Source organism: Podarcis gaigeae (genome assembly GCF_964106915.1).
Source record: "Podarcis gaigeae genome assembly, chromosome: 6".
NCBI classification, from domain to species: domain Eukaryota; kingdom Metazoa; phylum Chordata; class Lepidosauria; order Squamata; family Lacertidae; genus Podarcis; species Podarcis gaigeae.
The window spans coordinates 47175011-47195178 of NC_139682.1; the positions used below are offsets into that span (position 1 = coordinate 47175011).

Sequence of the window (20168 nt, forward strand, 5' to 3'; positions counted from 1 at the left end):
GACTGTGCACTTAGGTTTTTGAGACCCAGATTGGAAACTGTTTTCAATGCTTGATTGTGTATCAATTCAATTAGGAGAACTGAAGAAGTGCATCTGGATTTACATGGCTATGGAGAGGAGTCATGTGGGTACAGATCTGGATCAGCAAAACATTTTGTTGGGAATGGCTTATAGACTGAAGCATGAGTGGTTCCTAAAAGCATGATGATCAGTAGTGCATATAATTCTCATGAGAGTGAGCTACACTTACACTACTAATTGCTATTTGCAAAGGATAAAATCCCCAAATATAGCACACTATGCTCAAGTCCATGGCATTCAGTGGGTCTGGAGCAATTTCCTCCCATTGAGAAGTTAGCCATATCATTACAGTCTCTGTATTACCTGCCATTCATCCTGAGTACAGATCCTTCTCCTCTGGAACCTCACATGGCTTCAGAGGCTTGTTTGACTGTGTATTGTGTGTATGTGTGTGTGCATGTGTGCGTGTGTGTGTGTCCAACCTAGGTGCTTGAAGCACTCTTGTCACGCAAAACAATTTGGGATCATGTCTTCATTCTGTTTGTGTTTTCCTTTTTGAATGACTTGGCGGGGCGTAGGTGTCCAGCCACATACAGGTTCTAGCTCGGAAGAAGGTGCGAGAGTACCAGGTTGGCATTAAGGTACGTTGGAGACCCTGCCCATGCGTCCGTGGTGTGTGAGCATGGGCAGCCCCCTCTCCTTCCTCTCCTTTCCTCTGGTTGACGGCTCTGCTGTTTTTCCCCCCTCTCCTTCTGCTTTTCTCTCTGCAGGTCTCTAGCCACTTGCAGGTTCTAGCCAGACGGAAATCTCGTGAGATTCAGTCGAAGCTGAAGGTACGCGCTTCCCCGGCTTTCCCACCTTTTGAGCCATGGCCATGCTGGCAACTAACATGCTGCGCTCTGTGGTTGCCACTCTTTCCCCCCTGCTTGTTGTGTCTTTGCTCCCCTCCCTTTGTTCCTGGGACCTGATAATTTTCAGAATGCCGCTGAGTTGAGAGAGTGAATCGGAAGGAAAAAGCGATAGAGCACTTCTGCGTGGCAGGATCTGACAAGGACAAGCCACCTCTAAACAGTCCAGTAAAGCTGTCCCTTGTCAGCTTGGAGAGTGCATTTCCAGTCACATCTAGAGCCTTCAGGTGGTGACATAGCAAGGAGAACTTCTAGAGTTCTCCACACTCCACCTGCCATCTTTGGTATATCCATGTAAGTGCTCCACTGTTGTTACAGGAACTGGAATCTTGCCTAAATCAGGGAAGCCGAGTAGGATCCATGACGGCTCATGAAATGTGCAGTCGTGGTATTAAGCAGCCGCTTCTGCTGAGCAACAACTGAGTGGAAGGGTACCTCCCAGTAAAGGCATAGGACAGAACACACTTCTCCTTCTGTTTCCATTCAACAGAAGAAGCCATTTCCTTCTGCTGTGCTACTTCACTGTCTACCACTCTGTAGCATTAAGATTTTCTAGGTAGCGCTGGAGCAGGGTTTGTTTTTTTTTTTTAAAAAAAGTTTTTCAAATAAGTGTTACTGATGTTCAATGATGCATCAAGCAGGGCTGACCATTAAAGTAGCAGACCAAGGCTTCAATGAAACAAAACCAAAACACATTCCCTCACCCCACCCCAAAGCAGAAGAGCCAGACTTTTGGAAAGCATTCTGTACTGGATGAGGATGGGGAAGTATACAGGAGGGGAAAACCCCAAAGTTTTGTAGGTACAAATTCTGATGGATTTATGCAGCTGAGGCTCATATAGCAGGCATAGGAATTTGTGCAATCAGTGTATTATACTTCCAGTCTATATGGCCAACAATCTTTAATACCTGGGGAGGATATTTGGCTAAGTTGGCCAGTGCAATGGTACAAGGCGATTAAGATGGAGATGCACAGAACCAGAGATGAGTGTCTTCCATCATAGGCCTGCTCTTGCTGATTCAGGATGCTTGGACCAAGAACGTGGGACCAGGAGCCAAGGAAGTTGAGCAGGGATAAAACTGGAGAGCTTTTATCCTGTGATTGCCTTTCTTTCTGTGGTTGGCTTTTCTTTTCTTCTTTCTTCTGTAACTGGAGATTGGCTAACCTTTCCTATTACCCTTTCCTCTGTGTGTTCTGTGTATTGTGATTTGGGTTTTTGAGGGGGGAGGGGGGTCTTAATGAAGGGTTAGTGGTTGAAGGGTATTTTGAACTGATTCTGGTTCTCTGTCTATTCTTGTGGTTTGGCCTACGCATCGGAAAATACCTAGAAATTCCAGTCTTTTCAGCTGTTCAAATTTATTTAGTCCAAAATACTCTCCCTTCCTTTTCTAGAGTCCACAAAGCAGGAGCTGCCATTACCAGGTTGGGAAAACTCATAAATAGTGTGTCGTCCCTCCCACCATGCCCTCATTCCTCTACCCCAAACTAAGAAAATAATTGGCTGGTTTATAAGAAGATTAAATTGTGTGCATAAAGTGGCCCACACCCAAAATTCAGTTAATAATAAAAACTCTCACAGTTGAAGAACAGCATGGAATGAAGGAAAATACCTTTTAAAAAGGATCTGTCCTAATAGTCAGTAGCACACATTATATGATGACCAGATGTAACTGTAGAACACTTTTACATATATCTTAATTCTAGTCAATAGCATGTCTTCCACAAAAGACAGACAATACATTGCCTAAGAGTTAGGGCTGGCATGCTAGTCAACTGATGCTTGTTAGATTATGGCAAGATTTTGCCAAATATTCAAAGAATGCCCATGGCAGTGTTGTTGAGTTTTTAAAAATTATTATATTGTTATGGTCTCATATGTATCTTGCCCCCTAAGCCTACAGCTGACAGGCACAAACCTAGAAGCACATCAAAGCTTTTAATTTAAGGCACATCTAAACAGAAATGCAAACAGCCATCAGTGGTATTGCCGAGTAAGTAAAGTATCTGACTAGGGCGAGGGAGTGCTGAGAAAATAGGTTTCCCAACTCTATCCTTGCAGTACTGTTGTTACAAACCTATTTGAGAGGACCTTTTAAGTGCATGCCCATAAGTTCTGCCCTGTATCGCTGAACCACTCTGCCTCCATCCAGTGTGGTTTCGTGTTCTGCAATGCCAGAAGACTGGGCAAATCAGTGGTATGCAGGTCCAGTTTACCACCTTGAGTCTTTAAAGAGAGAGCCAAAGGTAAACGGAGAAAACTGCAAAAGATCTATTGGCTGATTTATCTACATCCAGGCTTAGGACTGTGCAAATTAGCCCCTCACAAATACTGAAGAATCATTTAACTACCTAGGTACTTTTTACTCCCCTTGCACTACTCTGAGAGTCATGTGCACACAACTCAAGAAGCCTAAGCTTGTCCACATACAGCAACACACTGTTTATTTTGTATAGCTCTGCAGGCAGGAGAGTGCAATGACCAGATCTAGTGCATTGTTTGCACTAGTAACTCTGCAATGTATAAAAGAATGTTGCTGTCAGTGCCCAGACCTGCATCAGATTTGGAGAACCACAGAACAGGGCGGTCTGTTCTCACTTCCTGCACATCTTCCTTGATTTGTAAAATTGAAGAAGTTACCTATTGAGATAAGCCTCATAGCATCCACTCCTTTCTTCCTCATTCCCGTTGTGCCACGTGCCCCAGATCATCATGTGGATTCAGTAAAACAGGCTGCATTAGAAAGCAGCCTGGGACAGATGTTGTTTGTTTACAAAATGAAGTCTGACATCCTGTGATGCTTTGAAGTCCCATTATTGATACCTGTTATGGATTATGCAGATTCCCCCCCCCTCCCTGCAGTGCCCATTATGACAGCAGAGGCACTAACCATATTTCTTTTCTTTCCTCCCTCCTCTTCACACAGGCTATGAACTTGGTAAGTGCACTTCAGTCTTGTTTCTGCCCCATTAAGTGTTCTCTGCTTGGTGATTGTCTTTATCCTTATGCTGAGTGTTTAATTTTGTTGTATGCTGTGTGCTGCCTTGGTATCTATACTGGCGAAGGAGGGACCATACAGCTGTTAAATGAATAAATTCCTATGAATAGTATTAGAGAGTGCAGATGAGGTGCAGGGGGTGCTGGAAGTGCAAAATTAATAGCTGAGATGAGCATCTTTTGGATACTTTGGACACAAAACTGGCTAAACACCAGCACCTTAAATGGATGTTTATGTTCTCCTCCTTTGATCTACAGACATGTTGCACTGCTCTAAAGGATTTATTATCTATGACTAGTAAGATCCCTGGAAAAATGAGCTTTGGGGGGAGGGGAAGTGGCATAAAACAGCTTGCCTGAATGGTTTGCTGCTAGTATGTTTTGATAAGTCTGAATGCAGCTAACACATGTGTAACGTGGCTCACTGTCCCCCATTAATTTGTCTTTAGTGGGCCATCCAGGCCAGTGTTAGTAACTCTCCCTTCTGCTTCTCCTCTTCTGTCCTGTTTTCAAGGATCAGGTCTCAAAGGACAAGGCTCTGCAGAGTATGGCTTCCATGTCGTCGGCACAGATCGTATCTGCCAGTGTCCTGCAGAACAAGCTCAGCCCCCCTCCTCCACTCCCTCAGGCTGTCTTCTCTGCTGCTCCCAGGGTAAGGGATGTTCCAACACTTTTCCTGCCTGGTTAGGAAGGTCAGGCCCAGAAGGACAGCATGGAGTCGATGCTTCTGCAAGACAGCGGCTTCTCTGATAGGGCTGGGTGACTAACGCAGAGATGGTTCCAGAGAGGATATTTATTTATTTAGTTAGTTAGTTAGTTAGTTATCTGTTGTTGTGTTCCTGACCCAATAGGCTTAGTTTAAATCAAACATCATAAGCGTAATTTACGTATTCCACACCCAACACCCATGTCTCCCTAATTTTCATTTTTGCCCAGTTTACTTTAAAAAAAAGAAAAAAGAAAACCTAACTCATGCTTTTCCTCCCAACACCTGCTCCTTTCGCTGTCACATATGGGAATGGTTCTCCAGGTGTTGTTAAAACTCCTTTGAGACTCAGCTAGCATGGCCAACGATCAAAGAAGATGGGAGTTGTAATCCAATAACATCTGGAAAAACCATAGGTTCTCCATCCCTGCCCTAATTCTTCTTATCTCCACATGCCATCAGCACCACCACCAAAGAGTAGCATATCTGACTCACCCTTTCCCCTTAGTGGCTCACAAGAGAGTGGAGGACATGTACTGACTTGGTGTGAAACTCCCAGCTGTAGTCTTGACTCTCCTCAACTGTGTTGTGGTATTTCCGCACTTTTCTAAAAAAACTGACTAGCCGTTGCCATTCTGTAACAATAAACTTAAACAACCCTTTAACGACTTTGATGAACCTGAACAACTGTAGCTATGAAGTCAGATGGTAGGAATATGCATGACAATGTTTTCTGTGTTCATTTTTTGTTTCCTCAGTTTTGGAGTGGGCCTATCCCAGGACAGTCTGGACCTTCTCAGGAGTAAGTGAAAAGCAATTGTTACGTTTGGTGGAGAATTAAAAGGCTTAGCAGTTAGGGGATGGTACTTGCATAGCATTTCTGAATTGTTCCACAGAAATAGATGCTACATTGTGCAATCTCTCTCTCTCTCTCTCTCTCTCTCTCTCTCTCTCTCTCTCACACACACACACACACACACACACAACGTGATCGCTTATGCCTCCATTTCTAAACTGCTATGTTCATATTCTTCCAAAGGGTCATCTCAGGTATGCATAATTGCATGTGGGGATTGCTCCAATTCAAGTCTCATGTAGGGAAATCATTTATTTGAAAGCTCCTCCATATAGGGCCACACTGGGAGGGGGGGGATCAGAGAGAGAGTTAAAATCAATACTTCTTTATCTGATGTGGTAGATTTTTGACATTACACACAATATTCATCAGGGTGGGCGGGCGTGTCGGTGTTTCAAATAAACAATTCCTCGACTGCATATTGTCAGGGTTTGAAGGATTATCCCAGCTGGTATCTTGAGATTCGAGGGATTGAACCTGGTACCTTCTGCATGCGAAACATGTACACAAATGGCCCTTCCTTTATTTCACTAAGTCAGCATCTCCAGTGGGGATGCTTCACTGTTCATGTAGCCATAATAAAATGCACTAGAATCATAGAATCATAGAGTTGGAAGAGACCACAAGGGCCATTGAGTCCAACCCCCTGCCAAGCAGGAAACACCATCAGAGCACTCCTGACATATGGTTGTCAAGCCTCTGCTTAAAGACCTCCAAAGAAGGAGACTCCACCACACTCCTTGGCAGCAAATTCCACTGTCAAACAGCTCTTACTGTCAGGAAGTTCTTCCTAATGTTTAGGTGGAATCTTCTTTCTTGTAGTTTGGAGCCATTGCTCCATGTCCGCTTCTCTGGAGCAGCAGAAAACAACCTTTCTCCCTCCTCTATGTGACATCCTTTTATATATTTGAACATGGCTATCATATCACCCCTTAACCTCCTCTTCTCCAGTCTAAACATGCCCAGCTCCCTTAGCCGTTCCTCATAAGGCACACAATATTCATCGGGGTGGGGGGCGTGAAACTGCAGTCCCATAAACCCTCTTAAAGTAATTACTTTGGGTATCCAGAACCTCCTAAATATATTTGTTATTCTTCATAGGAAACCTCATAGCAGTTTACAAAATCTAGTTGTGTATAAATTTTATGAAATAATTATAAATAAAATATTTTTATTTTAAAATAAAAATGAATAATATAGTGGAATGTTTGTTGGTCAGGTTCCTAAGGGTTGGTTACATTAGGCCTGCAGATAGACTGCTTTTTTTCCTGAAATAGTGGGGAAGGCAAATGAGGGGGAGCCCTGTAATGGCTGGTGGCTGTATGTATATGAGAGGCCACCATAGAGTTACCTTGATGATTTCTGTAAGACATCTGCCCTTGGAGTAACTTAGGGTATACGCATATAACAGGAACATTAACAGTTTGACATACTGACTAACATACTTAACACTATTTTGTTTTTCAGCATTAAACCTTTTGCACAACCAGCCTACCCCATCCAGCCACCCATGCCTCCATCACTAGCCAGTAAGTGATTTTGTTTCTCCAACTAACTGATGCTCTGCCTCATAACGTTTTCTTGGCTCCCCTGTCACCACCAGCACCCAGTCCTGTTTATTCATACAGACAGTTCTAGCTGTTTACTCAGGACCTCACTGAGAGCTTGAACATTTTTCTTGGCCCAGCCATGATGGTGAATCTCTTTGATTTCATTCATAGAAACTGAATGCCTTATTGTCTATTCCAAAAGGTTGATTCTTTCCATCCTGCCATTAGCGGTGATGGTACCTGTAGGTTCTCCCCACCCTCATAGAGCTTTCAGGGTGCAATTTAGATTGGGGAAAAACAGTGCAGTGGAGAGGGCTAACCATTTCTCCCTTGCTGTTGCTGGCCTAATTCAGCCCCCTTCCGTGCCACTTGATAAGCCTTTCAAAAAAAAAAAAAAAAGGATGATCTACTCATGGGTTTTCCATCATCTCACCTGCTTTGAGTGAGAGGGATTCTACCTTCACATTTGCCTAGGATGTTTCTGTATGATGAAGATGAAAGCAGAGTTATCATGGACCGCCTTGTCTTCCCAACCATGGTCACATTTTGCTTGCAAGGAAATATGGCAAAAGCACTGAAATAAAATATAAATAAATGCTTCTTTTTACACCTTAGCTGCTTCCAGTTTTTAAAATTTGACTCAGTAAATGATGTTTTGCATTTAGTTATTTGAGCAAAGCTTTTTATATTTTAACTAGCCTCTATGCTGCCCTTTGATCTCTTCATATTACCCACAGAATGTCATCTGTGAGATGGATTGTGTAGATGGAAGACAATTTTTGTAGCAGGAAATGATGCAGTCAATCAGGAAGCCCATCTGTCCTGTCCAGTGATCTTCTTGATGCTCTAAAGTAGAGTTTTCTAAACTCTGTGTCGCAACACGTTACTGTGTCCACTGCAGTGTGTAGGTGTGTTGCGAAAATGCTCCCCACGCTCCTCCTGGGGCTGGAGAGGGGTTGGTTTAACTTCCGGTTTGCCAGTAAAATCGAATTACTGTGTCGTGAAATGATGCATGTCTAAAAACTGTGTCAGCAACATGAAAAGTTTGGAAAGCTCTCCTCTAAAGACACCTCCATGGTAGTAGAAGGGTAGCTTCCTGGATTGCTGTAGTACTTGGGAGTTATAAATTGTATTTTATCTAGGGAGTACAGTCTGCTTCATTCCTCTTTGCTTCATCTGGAGTTTAAGAGATTACACCTTTTTTGTTTACAAACTGTCTTGCTTAGCGTTCAGGGGAAATTAATCCATTTCAGTTCTCCCGTCTTCTAAATGCATGGGCATCCCAGAGCTATTACAAATATGAAATGCTTAAAAATGAAATTTGAATCATTACAATTTCAGAGAGTCCTGTTGCATTAGAACTGCCATCTGGGCAATAAAGAAGGAAATAGTCCTTGGCTTCTTGGAAGGAAGGCAACTAGGCTAAATGGGGGAGCATTAAAGGGTTGTCCCCATCTCTGCAGCTGAAACCTCCCCCTTCAGTGCTCAAGAATGTGGCAACACTTTCTTTTTTCCAGGCTACGAGCCCCTGGCTCCTCTCCCACCTGCTGCCTCGGCTGTGCCAGTCTGGCAGGACCGCACCATCGCCTCCACCAAACTGCGGCTCCTTGAGTATTCAGCGTTTATGGAAGTGCAGCGTGACCCTGAAACGGTAACTCTTAGGGGGAAAATGTTTGGCACTGCAGAAGCTGGTGGCAAAGGTGTTTTTCAGCTCTTACAGTGCATGGGGTCTTCAGAAAACTGCCCTCTTTTCTAACCTGCATAAAGCCTGGCATTCACTTACCAGCCCCGTGTAATAAATGCTGCCAGAGACTCAAGCTCTGGTCTCCCTGTGCTGTTTTGTGTAATGTAGACACATATCACATTGGCTGTATTTTTACAGCCCTTTTGTCTAGGCTGGAGTCGCCAATGCCATGCAGCTTCCATCAACTCTGGTTATTACCCATGCTGGCCTGAGCTGTTGGAAGTTGGAGCTCAACAACATCTGGAGATGTTGGCTGCTCCTGGTCTGGATGGTGGTAGCTGGCAATAAGGCAGCTGAGTTTTGCATTTTGCAGTGTCAGCAGGAGTATCTGATTCCCTTTGTCATGGCTTAATCTTTGTAGTGGAGAACGCTACCTTCCGCTCCCACATTTTTTGCCTTTTGTGTTTCCCACCCTACAGTATAGCAAGCACCTCTTTGTGCACATTGGACAGACGAACCCCTCGTACAGCGACCCACTGCTGGAGGCAGTGGACATCCGCCAGATCTATGACAAGTTCCCTGAGAAGAAAGGTGGCCTGAAGGAGCTCTATGAGAGGGGGCCCCAGAACTCCTTTTTCCTGGTCAAGTTCTGGGTAAGAATCATGCAGCCCAAAGCCGAACAATGCCTCTGAAAAAGCCATTATTGAGCACTTCTTCATCGGACAAGGCAGCTAAGGAAATTAGACCAGAGGACCATGTTTACATTATTCTCCTATATGAATGTGGATGTTGTTTGGACGATGGGACGGGGGATGCTTTCTGGCCTCAGATTCTCCACACAGCAGTGGGCAGTCACATGTTTGATGTGGTGTTGCCTGGCTTTATATGCTAATCAGGCTTGACCCAGGCATCTTGGTAGAAGAACCTAAGGGATATTAAAAATGAAATGAAATTCTGAAGGGGTCTGGGGGAAAGGGTTCATCTTTTAGAAAAAGAGCTGCATTCAATAGCATGTTTTGAGGTCTAAGCAATACCATGGTATTTTTCTCACACAAATGTTCATAGAATCATAGACTCTATAAAAGTTGGAAGGGACCCCCAAGGGGCATCTAGTCCAACCCCCTGCAATGCAGGAATCTCAGCTAAAGCATCCCTGACAGGTGGCCTTCCAACCTCTGCCTAAAAACCTCCAAGGAAGAAGAGACCACCACCTCTTGTGGGAGTCTGTTCCACTGCCAAACAGCTCTTACTGTCATAAAGTTTTTTCGAATGTTTAGTCGGAATCTCCTTTCTTGTAACTTGTAAGCCATTGGTTCGAGTCCTACCCTCCAGAGCAGGAGAAAACAAGCATGTTCCCTCTTCCATTTGATAGCCCTTAAGATATTTGAAGATGGCTATCATATCTCCTCCCAGTCTCTTCTTTTCCAGGCTAAACATACCCATCTTCTTCAAGCGCTTCTCATAAGGCTTAGTTTCCAGATCCTTTATCATCTTGGTTGCCCTCCTCTGAACACATTCAGGCTCCCATAGCACATACTGCAAGACCAGCTGGCGTTTTATATTGACTTTGCTCTACCATCTGAATTTTTTAATGCCACTTGGCAGCATTCAGCCTGGTTTGAGCCTCCTTTGGAATTGTGACTTAGTATTGCCTAAAAGCTGTCACTCTCACCTGCCCCCAAATCTTAAAAGCTGTTGTCATCCCACACTAAGCATTTTCAGTTCGTCTTCTCAGCCTTTAGTCAAAAATACATGAGCCGATGTGGTCCAGCCTGGAATGCTTGTGAGACTTCATTTCAAATTCCAGCTCAGCTGTGGACTTGGGGCGAGTCACCTCCATTCTCCATCTGCAAAATGAACATAACAGCAAAGAGTGGCAGTGAGGATGAATGATATAAGGGCTAGAAAGCAGCTTGCTATTTTTAAATACTTATGTCAATAATTTGCAATATCACCATGAATACACTTCTCTGTTGGCATCTTCGCTCCCCTCAGTCGGAGACCTCTGCGCCCCAAGCCGAAAGCCACAATCCGTACTTGATTTATAATACCTCCTTCCTTGCCTTTGCTCTAGGCGGATCTGAACAGCACCATTCAGGATGGTCCTGGTGCTTTTTATGGCGTAAGCAGTCAGTATAGCAGTGCAGAAAACATGACCATCACAGTCTCCACTAAAGTGTGCTCCTTCGGAAAGCAAGTAGTCGAGAAGGTGGAGGTGAGTCCTGCGCTTCCTTTGGGTGTGGTACCAGCAGGAAGGGAATGTTGCAGAGTGGGTGAAGAGCATAGCAGTTAATGTGGGACTGGAAGTTAAGTTCTTGGGAAGAACGTACAGCCCACGGGGAAAGTGCTTTGAGGCTCTTTTAAGTGCTAACAGTACATGTGTAATAAGTAGCAATGCATGCGTTATCAGAATGTAAGTATAGTCCTCTCTTCCTTTCCCCCTGCTGATTAATTAAGGAAAATTAGGGTGTGCCACCTCTCCAGTTCTCCTACACCAAGCTTGAATGCCATCCAATACACAATAATAAATAAATAAACAAATCTCTCTCATATTATTGCACCTTCAGTGGCTTCTTTGTTAGGGTCTATACCTTATTGATGCTTTCTCTACAGACGGAATTTGCCCGGATGGAGAACGGACGGTGTGTGTACCGAATCCATCGGTCCCCCATGTGCGAGTATATGATCAACTTTATCCATAAACTGAAACACCTCCCAGAAAAATACATGATGAACAGCGTCCTGGAGAATTTCACCATCCTGCAGGTAAATAACATTTTCCTTCTTTCCTGAATCCTTTCCAGCTGGTGCAAGGAGTAACTTCTGTCTGGGTGTTCATAGTAGGCTTTTCATGGCTGAAGAAAGCAACTGGATAGTTTCAGATTTGGTCATACTTGGAGTAAAAACCCATTGAAATCAATTGTGGAAGTTAGGTCATTGGTTTCAATTAGTTTACCCGTAATATGACTAAATTTGGGCCTGTAGCAGCAAGGCAGACCCCTTCATCTGCCCCACTTGTAATAAAACCTCTCTCTCCCCTACAGCTACAAGCAGGTGCTGTATCTCTCCAATGGTTTGACTTTAGGCACACTCTTCCATTGTCCCCCAAGACAGATGGATGCCAATAACAAGGATCCAACCAAAATAACAATTGCATTCCTTTTCTCCTGTTGTTTTTTATTCTACCTTTCAATGTCATGCTCATCATCTGCTTTCAAGAAGGCAATGGCTTGTCATGAAGACATTTCTTATGAGGAAAATATTTTGTTCAGCACATGTGAGATTCTTTGGCAAGGACAAGCTCATGTAGTCTGTTCCTCATTTAAAGTGCTGTCCTGCCATCCATTATATGTGTTGGCTCAGTTGACTAACTTGCTGCAGTCCTTAATCCCCACTTCAAAATATTTTTATTTGATCAGATGGGCATTTGTCTCATCCTTGCAAGTAGAGAGGAGGTTAATTTTACCAATGTCTTAGATTCATTCTCAGGTACAGAAGAGTGGTAACGTTATCTTCACCACTTTGCAGGTTATAGGCAATCCGTTAAAAGTTACCACTTAAATCTTAAATCACCCCTATCTTTAGAATTGTGGCTTTGATTTTTGAGATTTTGTAATTCATCAAATAAGTCCTACTGAAATCAAGTGGATAGAAGGTAAAAGTAAAGAAGATCAAAATAATATTTTGTACTTGGGTGCAGATAACTACATCTGTATTATGCTTGTTGATTGTGATGTGAATGGTTAAATTGCAACAGGGAAAGGATCAATCTTCTGCTTCCATATTTTAAAAGAGATGGTGGCTATTGAAATAAGCATGCCCTTTGCAGCTGTTGCAATTTCCACCTTCCTCTCAAATCTCATTTTCATTTTGTGTCATGACTCTTTAGATAGTGATGTGCAAGCCACTCTGGGACTCCCTTTTCTGCTGAAGAGTGGGAGACCGTAATTTTCTAAAGAAATAAAGTACTCAGCTTCTGTACCTGAGTACAAAATACAGTATGAGAGCTCGTACTATAGGAACCCAGCTCAAAAAACTATGCCATTTCTCTGGTCTCAATGTCTGACTTTCCCAGTCCATCTTCCCGTATCTCACAGTATGTGTGTGCTCTTCTTCCCTCAGGTTGTTACGAACAGAGATACCCAGGAAACCTTGCTCTGCATAGCCTTTGTTTTTGAGGTATCCACCAGCGAGCACGGAGCCCAGCATCATGTGTACAAGTTGGTCAAAGACTAGAGGCCCCCTTGGGGTGACCGGGCAATTTGAGGAAGAAGAGAAGAAGTCTTGTCAGAGAAGCCACCCGAATAGGATGCCTTGACGCAAGTCTTTTGAAAAATGAACACACAACACACACACAAAAAGCAATGCCAAAAAGACTGTATCACAATCACAGATGTTTTCTACTTAGGAACAATTTTTTTTAAAAGAAAAAAACAAGCAGAAAAGAAAAGCGTGACAGGAAAGCATAACGGAAGGAGAGCTGTATCTGGAGGCAGCAAGGAGGAGGACTGTTCCTGGGGGCTCGGTCATCAGTATTTCAGGAGACATTGGCGCCAAGGCCTGGTACCTCTGGATATCTCTCCCGTCACACAACACTAGAACAGCATCAAGTGAAACGAGACTGCCAACTACTTCTTAATACCTGGATGTGCCTATATATCCCGTGCCAATTTGTCCTCAAAACCTGGGTGGTTTCATTTAGAGAAAAGCGTTCTGAGAGGGCTGCTAAGGATGTCTGTTCTGGGAAGGGATGGGGAAATCAGATACTGCCTTGCTTATGTGACCGATTCCACTCTGTTCGAGACACCGACAAAGAAGAGGAAGAGTTTTCTTCCATCTCTTGACGCAGGCTGCTTGCAGAGCCAGCACAGGGAATTGGCGGCTTGTGTCATGTGGCACACATGCCACCCATGGGTTAATTGCAAGAAAACGATTTTGTTTCAACATTTTCCTGGGCATTTTCTATTGCAGGATAGGGTGGTGGTGGGAGGGCGCCAGGAGTTGATTATGGCAGGAATGTGGCGCTTTTACATCCATGTCCCAGATGTTTGGATAATAGACAGGAGTAGGGTTGCAGGATCGTGTGTGTGTGTGTGCGCGCGCATGTGTTCGCCAGCAAGAAATGGAGAGACTTAAAGATATCTGTCTGTGGGATGTTAAAAGGTTAGAGTATGTATTAAGAGGAAGGAGGGGTGCTCAGCTGGAGGAGAGCAATTCAGGAAATCATAGATTTGGAGATTTGCATAGATTTGCAATCCTAGGGTTGCAGATAAGCAGGCTGACTCTAGGTGAGCAATGAGATGACTGGAAAAATATTAGGGCTGGCTAAGGTTGAGTAACTTGGGGGGGGAATCTGAATTTGTATGGGATTTTTAACCAGCTCTCAATGGAGCATTATTATTACATCTGCCATGTCAAAAACAGCATGTGATAAGCTTAGACCAAAGTTCTTGCTGCCTGGGCATTGTTCTGGTAAGGTATTAATTTCCCTTCTGCTTCTCTGTTCATCTGTGGTAGTCATCCAGGAAAGGGCATGATCCAAATATCACGATGCAAGTCTTTCCTCTGGATTATGTACTTCCCACCTAGGATATCTTTGTGGAGGCTGCTAAAAAAAAAAACAACCAAAGCGAAAATTGCATATTCTGGCAGCCTAAACCCAAGGAGGTGCTGAAAGATGAAACAAAGTACAATATGTCATACAGAATCCCTCTTCATTTGAAAGCTGTACTGTTTGCTGTTGGAAATGCTGAAGAAAGTTTCTGTGTAGGGTTTAAGTATAAACATGAGCCCCTATACCTTAAGCTTGGAGACTAAGACAGTGGGCTTATGATTTAAATTGGTGCTTATAGGAATCCTGTTACATGAACAGTGCCAAGATATCAGTAACCTCACTGTACGTGGCACCTCCAGGGCTCAGGCCCATAGGTTTCAGCTATACTTTGTCTAAATGCTAGTTTGTAGTTTTAAATAATAGAGGAACTAACAGAATGTAATATTTGTGCCTTCCTACCTTTCGTTTTTTACCATTGAACTTTTTTCTGTTTTGTCCTTCAGCTTTTCCCTGGCCACATGGTGATTTGTTTGCTTTTAAGTTGGTTGATTTTCATTTTTTAAGAGAATTCTCCTTGCTGCTCCATCCTTTCTTTAGTCTGGTATACTCTTACTCAACCCACTCAGACTAATCTCCACCCTATGCTGCCATGGGCCTGGTGAGATTCCTATGGAGAGGCCTCAAAACATTGGAAAAGGTGCAATACAGTGCAAAAGAAAAAGAAAAGCCATTTGCAAGCAAGGAGAGAATTTGAGGTTTCCACTTCTACGAGGAAATTGGAATGCACAGACTTGAGTTTGCAATTACATTTTTTTATGCTTGGGGTATTTGACTATAGCTTTAAATGGAGGTTGGCCCCCAGTGCATAGTTCTCAAGGCTGGTTGAGTTATTTTGGCACCTGAGGCAGAAATTCCCACAGGTGCATCTTCCCACCCCTGGCAATAAATACTATAGTAACTTCACATGTTTCTGCCGTTTTCATGACACCTCAACACACCTGCCTGAGGAGACCATTTCACTCTACCTAATGCTAGGACCAGACCCAATTTGTAAGAAGAGATTTCACCACAAGGATCATTTTCATAGTGATATCAAGATTTGTGCAAAGAGATTCCCAAAGAGACAGCAGAAGGGAGCTAGGAATTCAGAGTGTGTTGGCTGCGGACAAAAATGTCTGTTAAAAACAGATTGTGGTGACGCTGAAGTACTGGGTGCCTTTCATTGGAAATAAGGGTCAGGTTAAAATTTAGAGCTCCTCTCTTCTCCATTGTCTGCCTTAAAAGGTAGGAGATAATGTAATGGAGATGCCTCGTAAAGTCTTGATGTCTGGCTTTTCTGACTTGGGCCTCTCCTTCAGGCCTGGCCTGTATCACCACTGCATTGTTGATTTAGCACCCATGTTTCGACTGTGGATGAAGGACTAGGTACAAAGGCATTGGCTAACTCAAACTTAAGTCTAGCTAACACAGACTAAGAATGTTCCCAGGATCCTTCGGACTGCCGTTTGAGTGCAACATGCAGCTGAGAGGTGACACCATGAGAACAACCGACAGAATGGTTTCCCAGCTTTTTGAAGGACATTTATAATTAATGTAATAATTTTTTTCCTGTGAAGTGTTTTTAATTGATGCCACCCAAGAACTTCTGGAAAACTCCACTAGAATGTTGAAATGAACACTCCTCTGTGTGTTATGTGGGACCCCTGAGGTGGTAACGCTAAGGGGAATGGTACGTGGGGACTGGTTTGGTAGAGCAGCAAGTCACAAATTGCTCAGGAACAGTGCCTTATTTTGCAACACATGTTGCACTCTTGGGGGATGAGCAACAGGTGCAGAAAGTTCTAAAAATCAGTTGTAATCTAAATTCAGGTGAGCACATCCTCTACCCCCTGCCTCCAGTGTGATAATCCTACTGCATTGCCTCTGGCAAAGCTGATGGTCTCATGCATCTCTGTGTGTGATGTTTTGGGCAAACTGGTCTCTCTAGTGCCACAACTCTTTCTCCAGTGTATTATTACTCTTGGGAAGAACTGGCTACTTTGTAAAAGCCAGCTTGAAGTTCAGGTACGTTTCTGAGACCCCTGTGCATTGGGCGGGGGGAGAGGTACAACATCCTTGGAACTGAATAACAGTTATTGCTATTCTAGTGGGAGGAGGTAGAGTTAAAAGAGACAGGATGTTGAATTGCTTGTGATTACAGCCAGAGCCTCTGCAGCTGTAAAGAGAGGAGAGCTGGCTAGTTTATATGTAGCATGTTTATTTTCATTCCTAGATCCAAAACTCTGGGAATTAAGGTTAAAACCTTCCCTGTTCTCCTTAACCTATGTACAATAGAATTCCCTTTTCTGCTAAACATACTTTTTTAAGGGAGGGCATATATAAACCCCTGGGGCAGAGACTTCAGTGTACAACATGGGGAAAGTGGAGTAGAGCCTTAGTCTTGCCTAAACCCCAACTTTCTTATATAAAAACTGTTTCTTGTATTTTATCCACAATCTTCAACCCAGCTGGAGCCTTTGGAATAAACCTCCTCCAAAACTGGCCTATGTTACATTTCTCATCTTTCCCCTTTTCAGTCCTTCCATGCCATACCATTCTTGCTTTCAGTGCAACGTAGTTAGATCCATTCCCCAGCCTTCCTGCTTGTAGAATCCCCTACACAGGCCACAAGTCTGTGAGCACAAATAGACCTACAAACCACTGCCCACCTGGGTGTCCCTCAGAGAATGGCAGCAAGGCTAAAGAAACACCAGCTTCACAAATCTCTTAGTTGGACATAATACTGGTACCCAAAAACTCAAGTCACCAAGTCTCATGTCACCCCACATCCCATGTATTTATGAATTTCACATGAAGTACTGTTTTATTTTTTTAAAGACTTTGTAAAGCTTACCAGGGTTATGGTCACCTTTTTTAGAGCTCTGTCAGTCCACATTGTAAAACCATTTTTATGTATTATATTTTGTGTATTTTTTTTTAATCCAGCTGTGATGGGTTGTATCATATATTGTTGTGTTTACTGTATGTCCATCTTCAAGTAGATGAGACAGTGGAGCTTCTAGAAAGCTATGGTCTGCTGAAAACTATTAAACTTATTTGTTCATGGGTTGGCTCAAACACCTGTTCGCATTCTTCCCTTTATTTTCTTTTATATGTTCATGAGCATTTTACTAGCAATAAGAAGCTGCAGTTGGATCCACCTCATCAGCCCCTATCAGCAGAAGTCCTCCACAGGGACTTGTGCAGCTGGGCACTCTCCTCCCCATGTGCTCCCCCCACATCCTCTAAAATTGGGGAAGGAGTGTCAGGAAAAAATCCACAAGGGGAGACGGTACGGCGTATCATTCCACCTGACAAGCTGGATGCTTGCACAGATTGAACGATGAGAAGAGTGCAGCTTTTAATTCCACCACTTGTCCATAATGTTTTACCAGGCCATAATCTACACTGGTCTGTGTATTTATATACGTCTACAATCTCACTGGGTGAGGGGAGGGTTTTGTATTGCATTCAGCCTTCATTTGTGTTCAGTGTTTCCCAACCTTTGGTCTCCAGCTCTTTTTGGACTACAATTCCCATCATCCCTGACCTTTGGTCTTGCTAGCTAGGGATGATGGGAGTTTTAGTCCAAAAACAGCTGGAGACCAAAGGTTGGGAAACACTGGTGTAAATAGCTGTTTTTAAAAAATAATCGTGTTTAACATCTGCTTTGTGACTGTGAAGTTATGACTGGTAGGATTTCAGGTCTGGCTTTCATACTTGGGAGTTAATTTGCTGAACCCAGTTTGGAAGCAATACTACTGTGTTCAGTCCAAACGTACTTTTCTTTTCCGAAGCTTACAGAACTGGCACTCCGTGAAGTCATCAAGAAGCTTTCCCAATCCCCAAAGCAATTTGCACTGTTTTGTGAATGTGTTCTGTTTTAAACATTTTAAAACTGCCAGATGCCCAAAGGGAAATCACAATGCTCACAGCTGAGCTGGAGTTTTGACAGACAAATAAGCCAGTGAATCTGGCAGATTGCAAAGGTGTGAGGGATAGGCTCACAGCTGTTCTTCATATGTTCTTCATTTACCCCTTCTCAAAATGGAAGCCATGTATATTTTGCAAAATGTATGTTTATGTGGGTGTGTGAAATAAATAGAAATGTGTTTGGATAATAATACATACTAGCTTCAAAGTATGCAGTTACAAGTGTGACTGGTTGCATTGAGATGATCCTCTGTGGGCTTGACTACTTTCCTCCCCTCACAGATGTGTTGTTTAGTCGTGTCCGACTCTTCGTGACCCCATGGACCAGAGCACGCCAGGCACTCCTATCTTCCACTGCCTTCCGCAGTTTGGTCAGACTCACGTTTGTAGCTTCGAGAACGCTGTCTAACCATCTTGTCCTCTGTCGTCCCCTTCTTCTTGTGCCCTCAATCTTTCCCAACATCAGGGTCTTTTCCAGAGAGTCTTCTCTTCTCATAAGGTAGCCAAAGTACTGGAGCCTCAGCTTCACGATCTGTCCTTCCAGTGAGCACTCAGGGCTGATTTCCTTAAGAATGGATACGTTTGATCTTCTTGCAGTCCATGGGACTCTCAAGAGTCTCCTCCAGCACCATAATTCAAAAGCATTAATTCTTCAGTGATCAGTCTTCTTTATGGTCCAGCTCTCACTTCCATACATCACTACTGGGAATACCATAGCTTTTACTATACGGACCTTTGTTGGCAAGGTGATGTCTCTGCTTTTTAAGATGTTGTCTAGGTTTGCCATCGCCTTTCTCCCAAGCAGCAGGCGTATTTTAATTTCGTGACTGCTGTCACCATCTGCAATGATCATGGAGCCCAAGAAAGTAAAATCTCTCACTGCCTCCATTTCTTCCCCTTCTATTTGCCAGGAGGTGATGGGCCCAGTAGCCATGATCTTCGTTTTTTTGATGTTGAGCTTCAGACCATATTTTGCGCTCTCCTCTTTCACCCTCATTAAAAGGTTCTTTAATTCCTCCTCACTTTCTGCCATCAAGGTTGTGTCATCTGCATATCTGAGGTACGTAGTTTAATCAAGCCATATTTTGCCACTTACATGCAACGATAGAGTTTGAGTGAGCCATCCAAATTAGAATTGTAAACTAGTTTGATCCTGGTTTATTAAGGCTTGCTGAAACCATAGATTTTAGGCTGGGTGTAATAGCAATCCATGGTTTGATTAGAACAGGGAGTAATGCAGAAGCTGTTCTCAAAAGGGGAAAAAGAAAGTGGGGAAGAAGAGAGCCCTCAAGCATATGGTTTGTTCACTGTTGGAATATCTGAATTTTACTGTTTGGTCCCTTGGTGGCATGAGGGTTTATTCAAATGTTTATGTTCACCTTGAACAATAAAACAGCCACTCTGACTAGCTAAAGTATGAACTCTGCTGCTTTGAATCAACTCTCAGTCAACAGATCAAACAGTACTTATTGGTCTTGGTATGGGGGAGTAACAAACAGGTGCCAGCAAAGAGAGATTAAGAATATGGATTCTTCGGTTTCAAGTAACCCAACTACTGGTATGGCTTTGCATAAATGGGCACAGGAATAAAGAAATAGTTTGTGTTGAAAGCAGCATCCTTTTTCAGTAGACATTTTCTTGAAAGGGCCTTCTCTCTTGTGAGAGCAAGAAGAGAAATACCTCTTTGAGGAGGGTTCCTGCCAGCTGTGTAATCTGTGAGTACTTCCAGTGGTGCCATTAGGGCTGGGTTTGAGGGTCCAAGTCAGGGCCAGGAAAAATAAGAGGTGGATGATGGGAGGTGGGCATATCTGGAGCTCAACAGCAGGCACTTCCCTGAGCTGGTTCATATGTAGAAAGGTGATGCTCTAGATACATTGTTTTGAGCCATGTAAAGGCTTTGAAGGTCCAAAGCAGCACTTTG

General features: G+C 43.4%; 1 protein-coding gene across 6 annotated transcripts in view; it reads left to right on the forward strand.

Annotated features, from left to right (window-relative positions):
• Positions 1–17392, forward strand: part of TEAD3 (TEA domain transcription factor 3) — a 90351-nt gene extending 72959 nt beyond the window's left edge. Inside the window, exons 4-15 of one of the 6 annotated variants that reach the window (XM_083745028.1) lie at positions 600–662; positions 792–854; positions 2323–2352; positions 3855–3866; positions 4440–4577; positions 5390–5433; positions 6955–7016; positions 8555–8688; positions 9201–9374; positions 10796–10936; positions 11335–11487; positions 12844–17392. In XM_083745028.1, coding sequence (XP_083601154.1) covers positions 600–662; positions 792–854; positions 2323–2352; positions 3855–3866; positions 4440–4577; positions 5390–5433; positions 6955–7016; positions 8555–8688; positions 9201–9374; positions 10796–10936; positions 11335–11487; positions 12844–12957 — 1128 coding nt within the window. In that variant the 3' untranslated portion in view covers positions 12958–17392. The remainder of the gene's footprint in view (positions 1–599; positions 663–791; positions 855–2322; positions 2353–3854; positions 3867–4439; positions 4578–5389; positions 5434–6954; positions 7017–8554; positions 8689–9200; positions 9375–10795; positions 10937–11334; positions 11488–12843) is intronic. The other 5 variants (XM_083745029.1, XM_083745030.1, XM_083745031.1 and 2 more) reach the window with 5 other exon arrangements.
• Positions 17393–20168: the final 2776 nt, after the last annotated feature.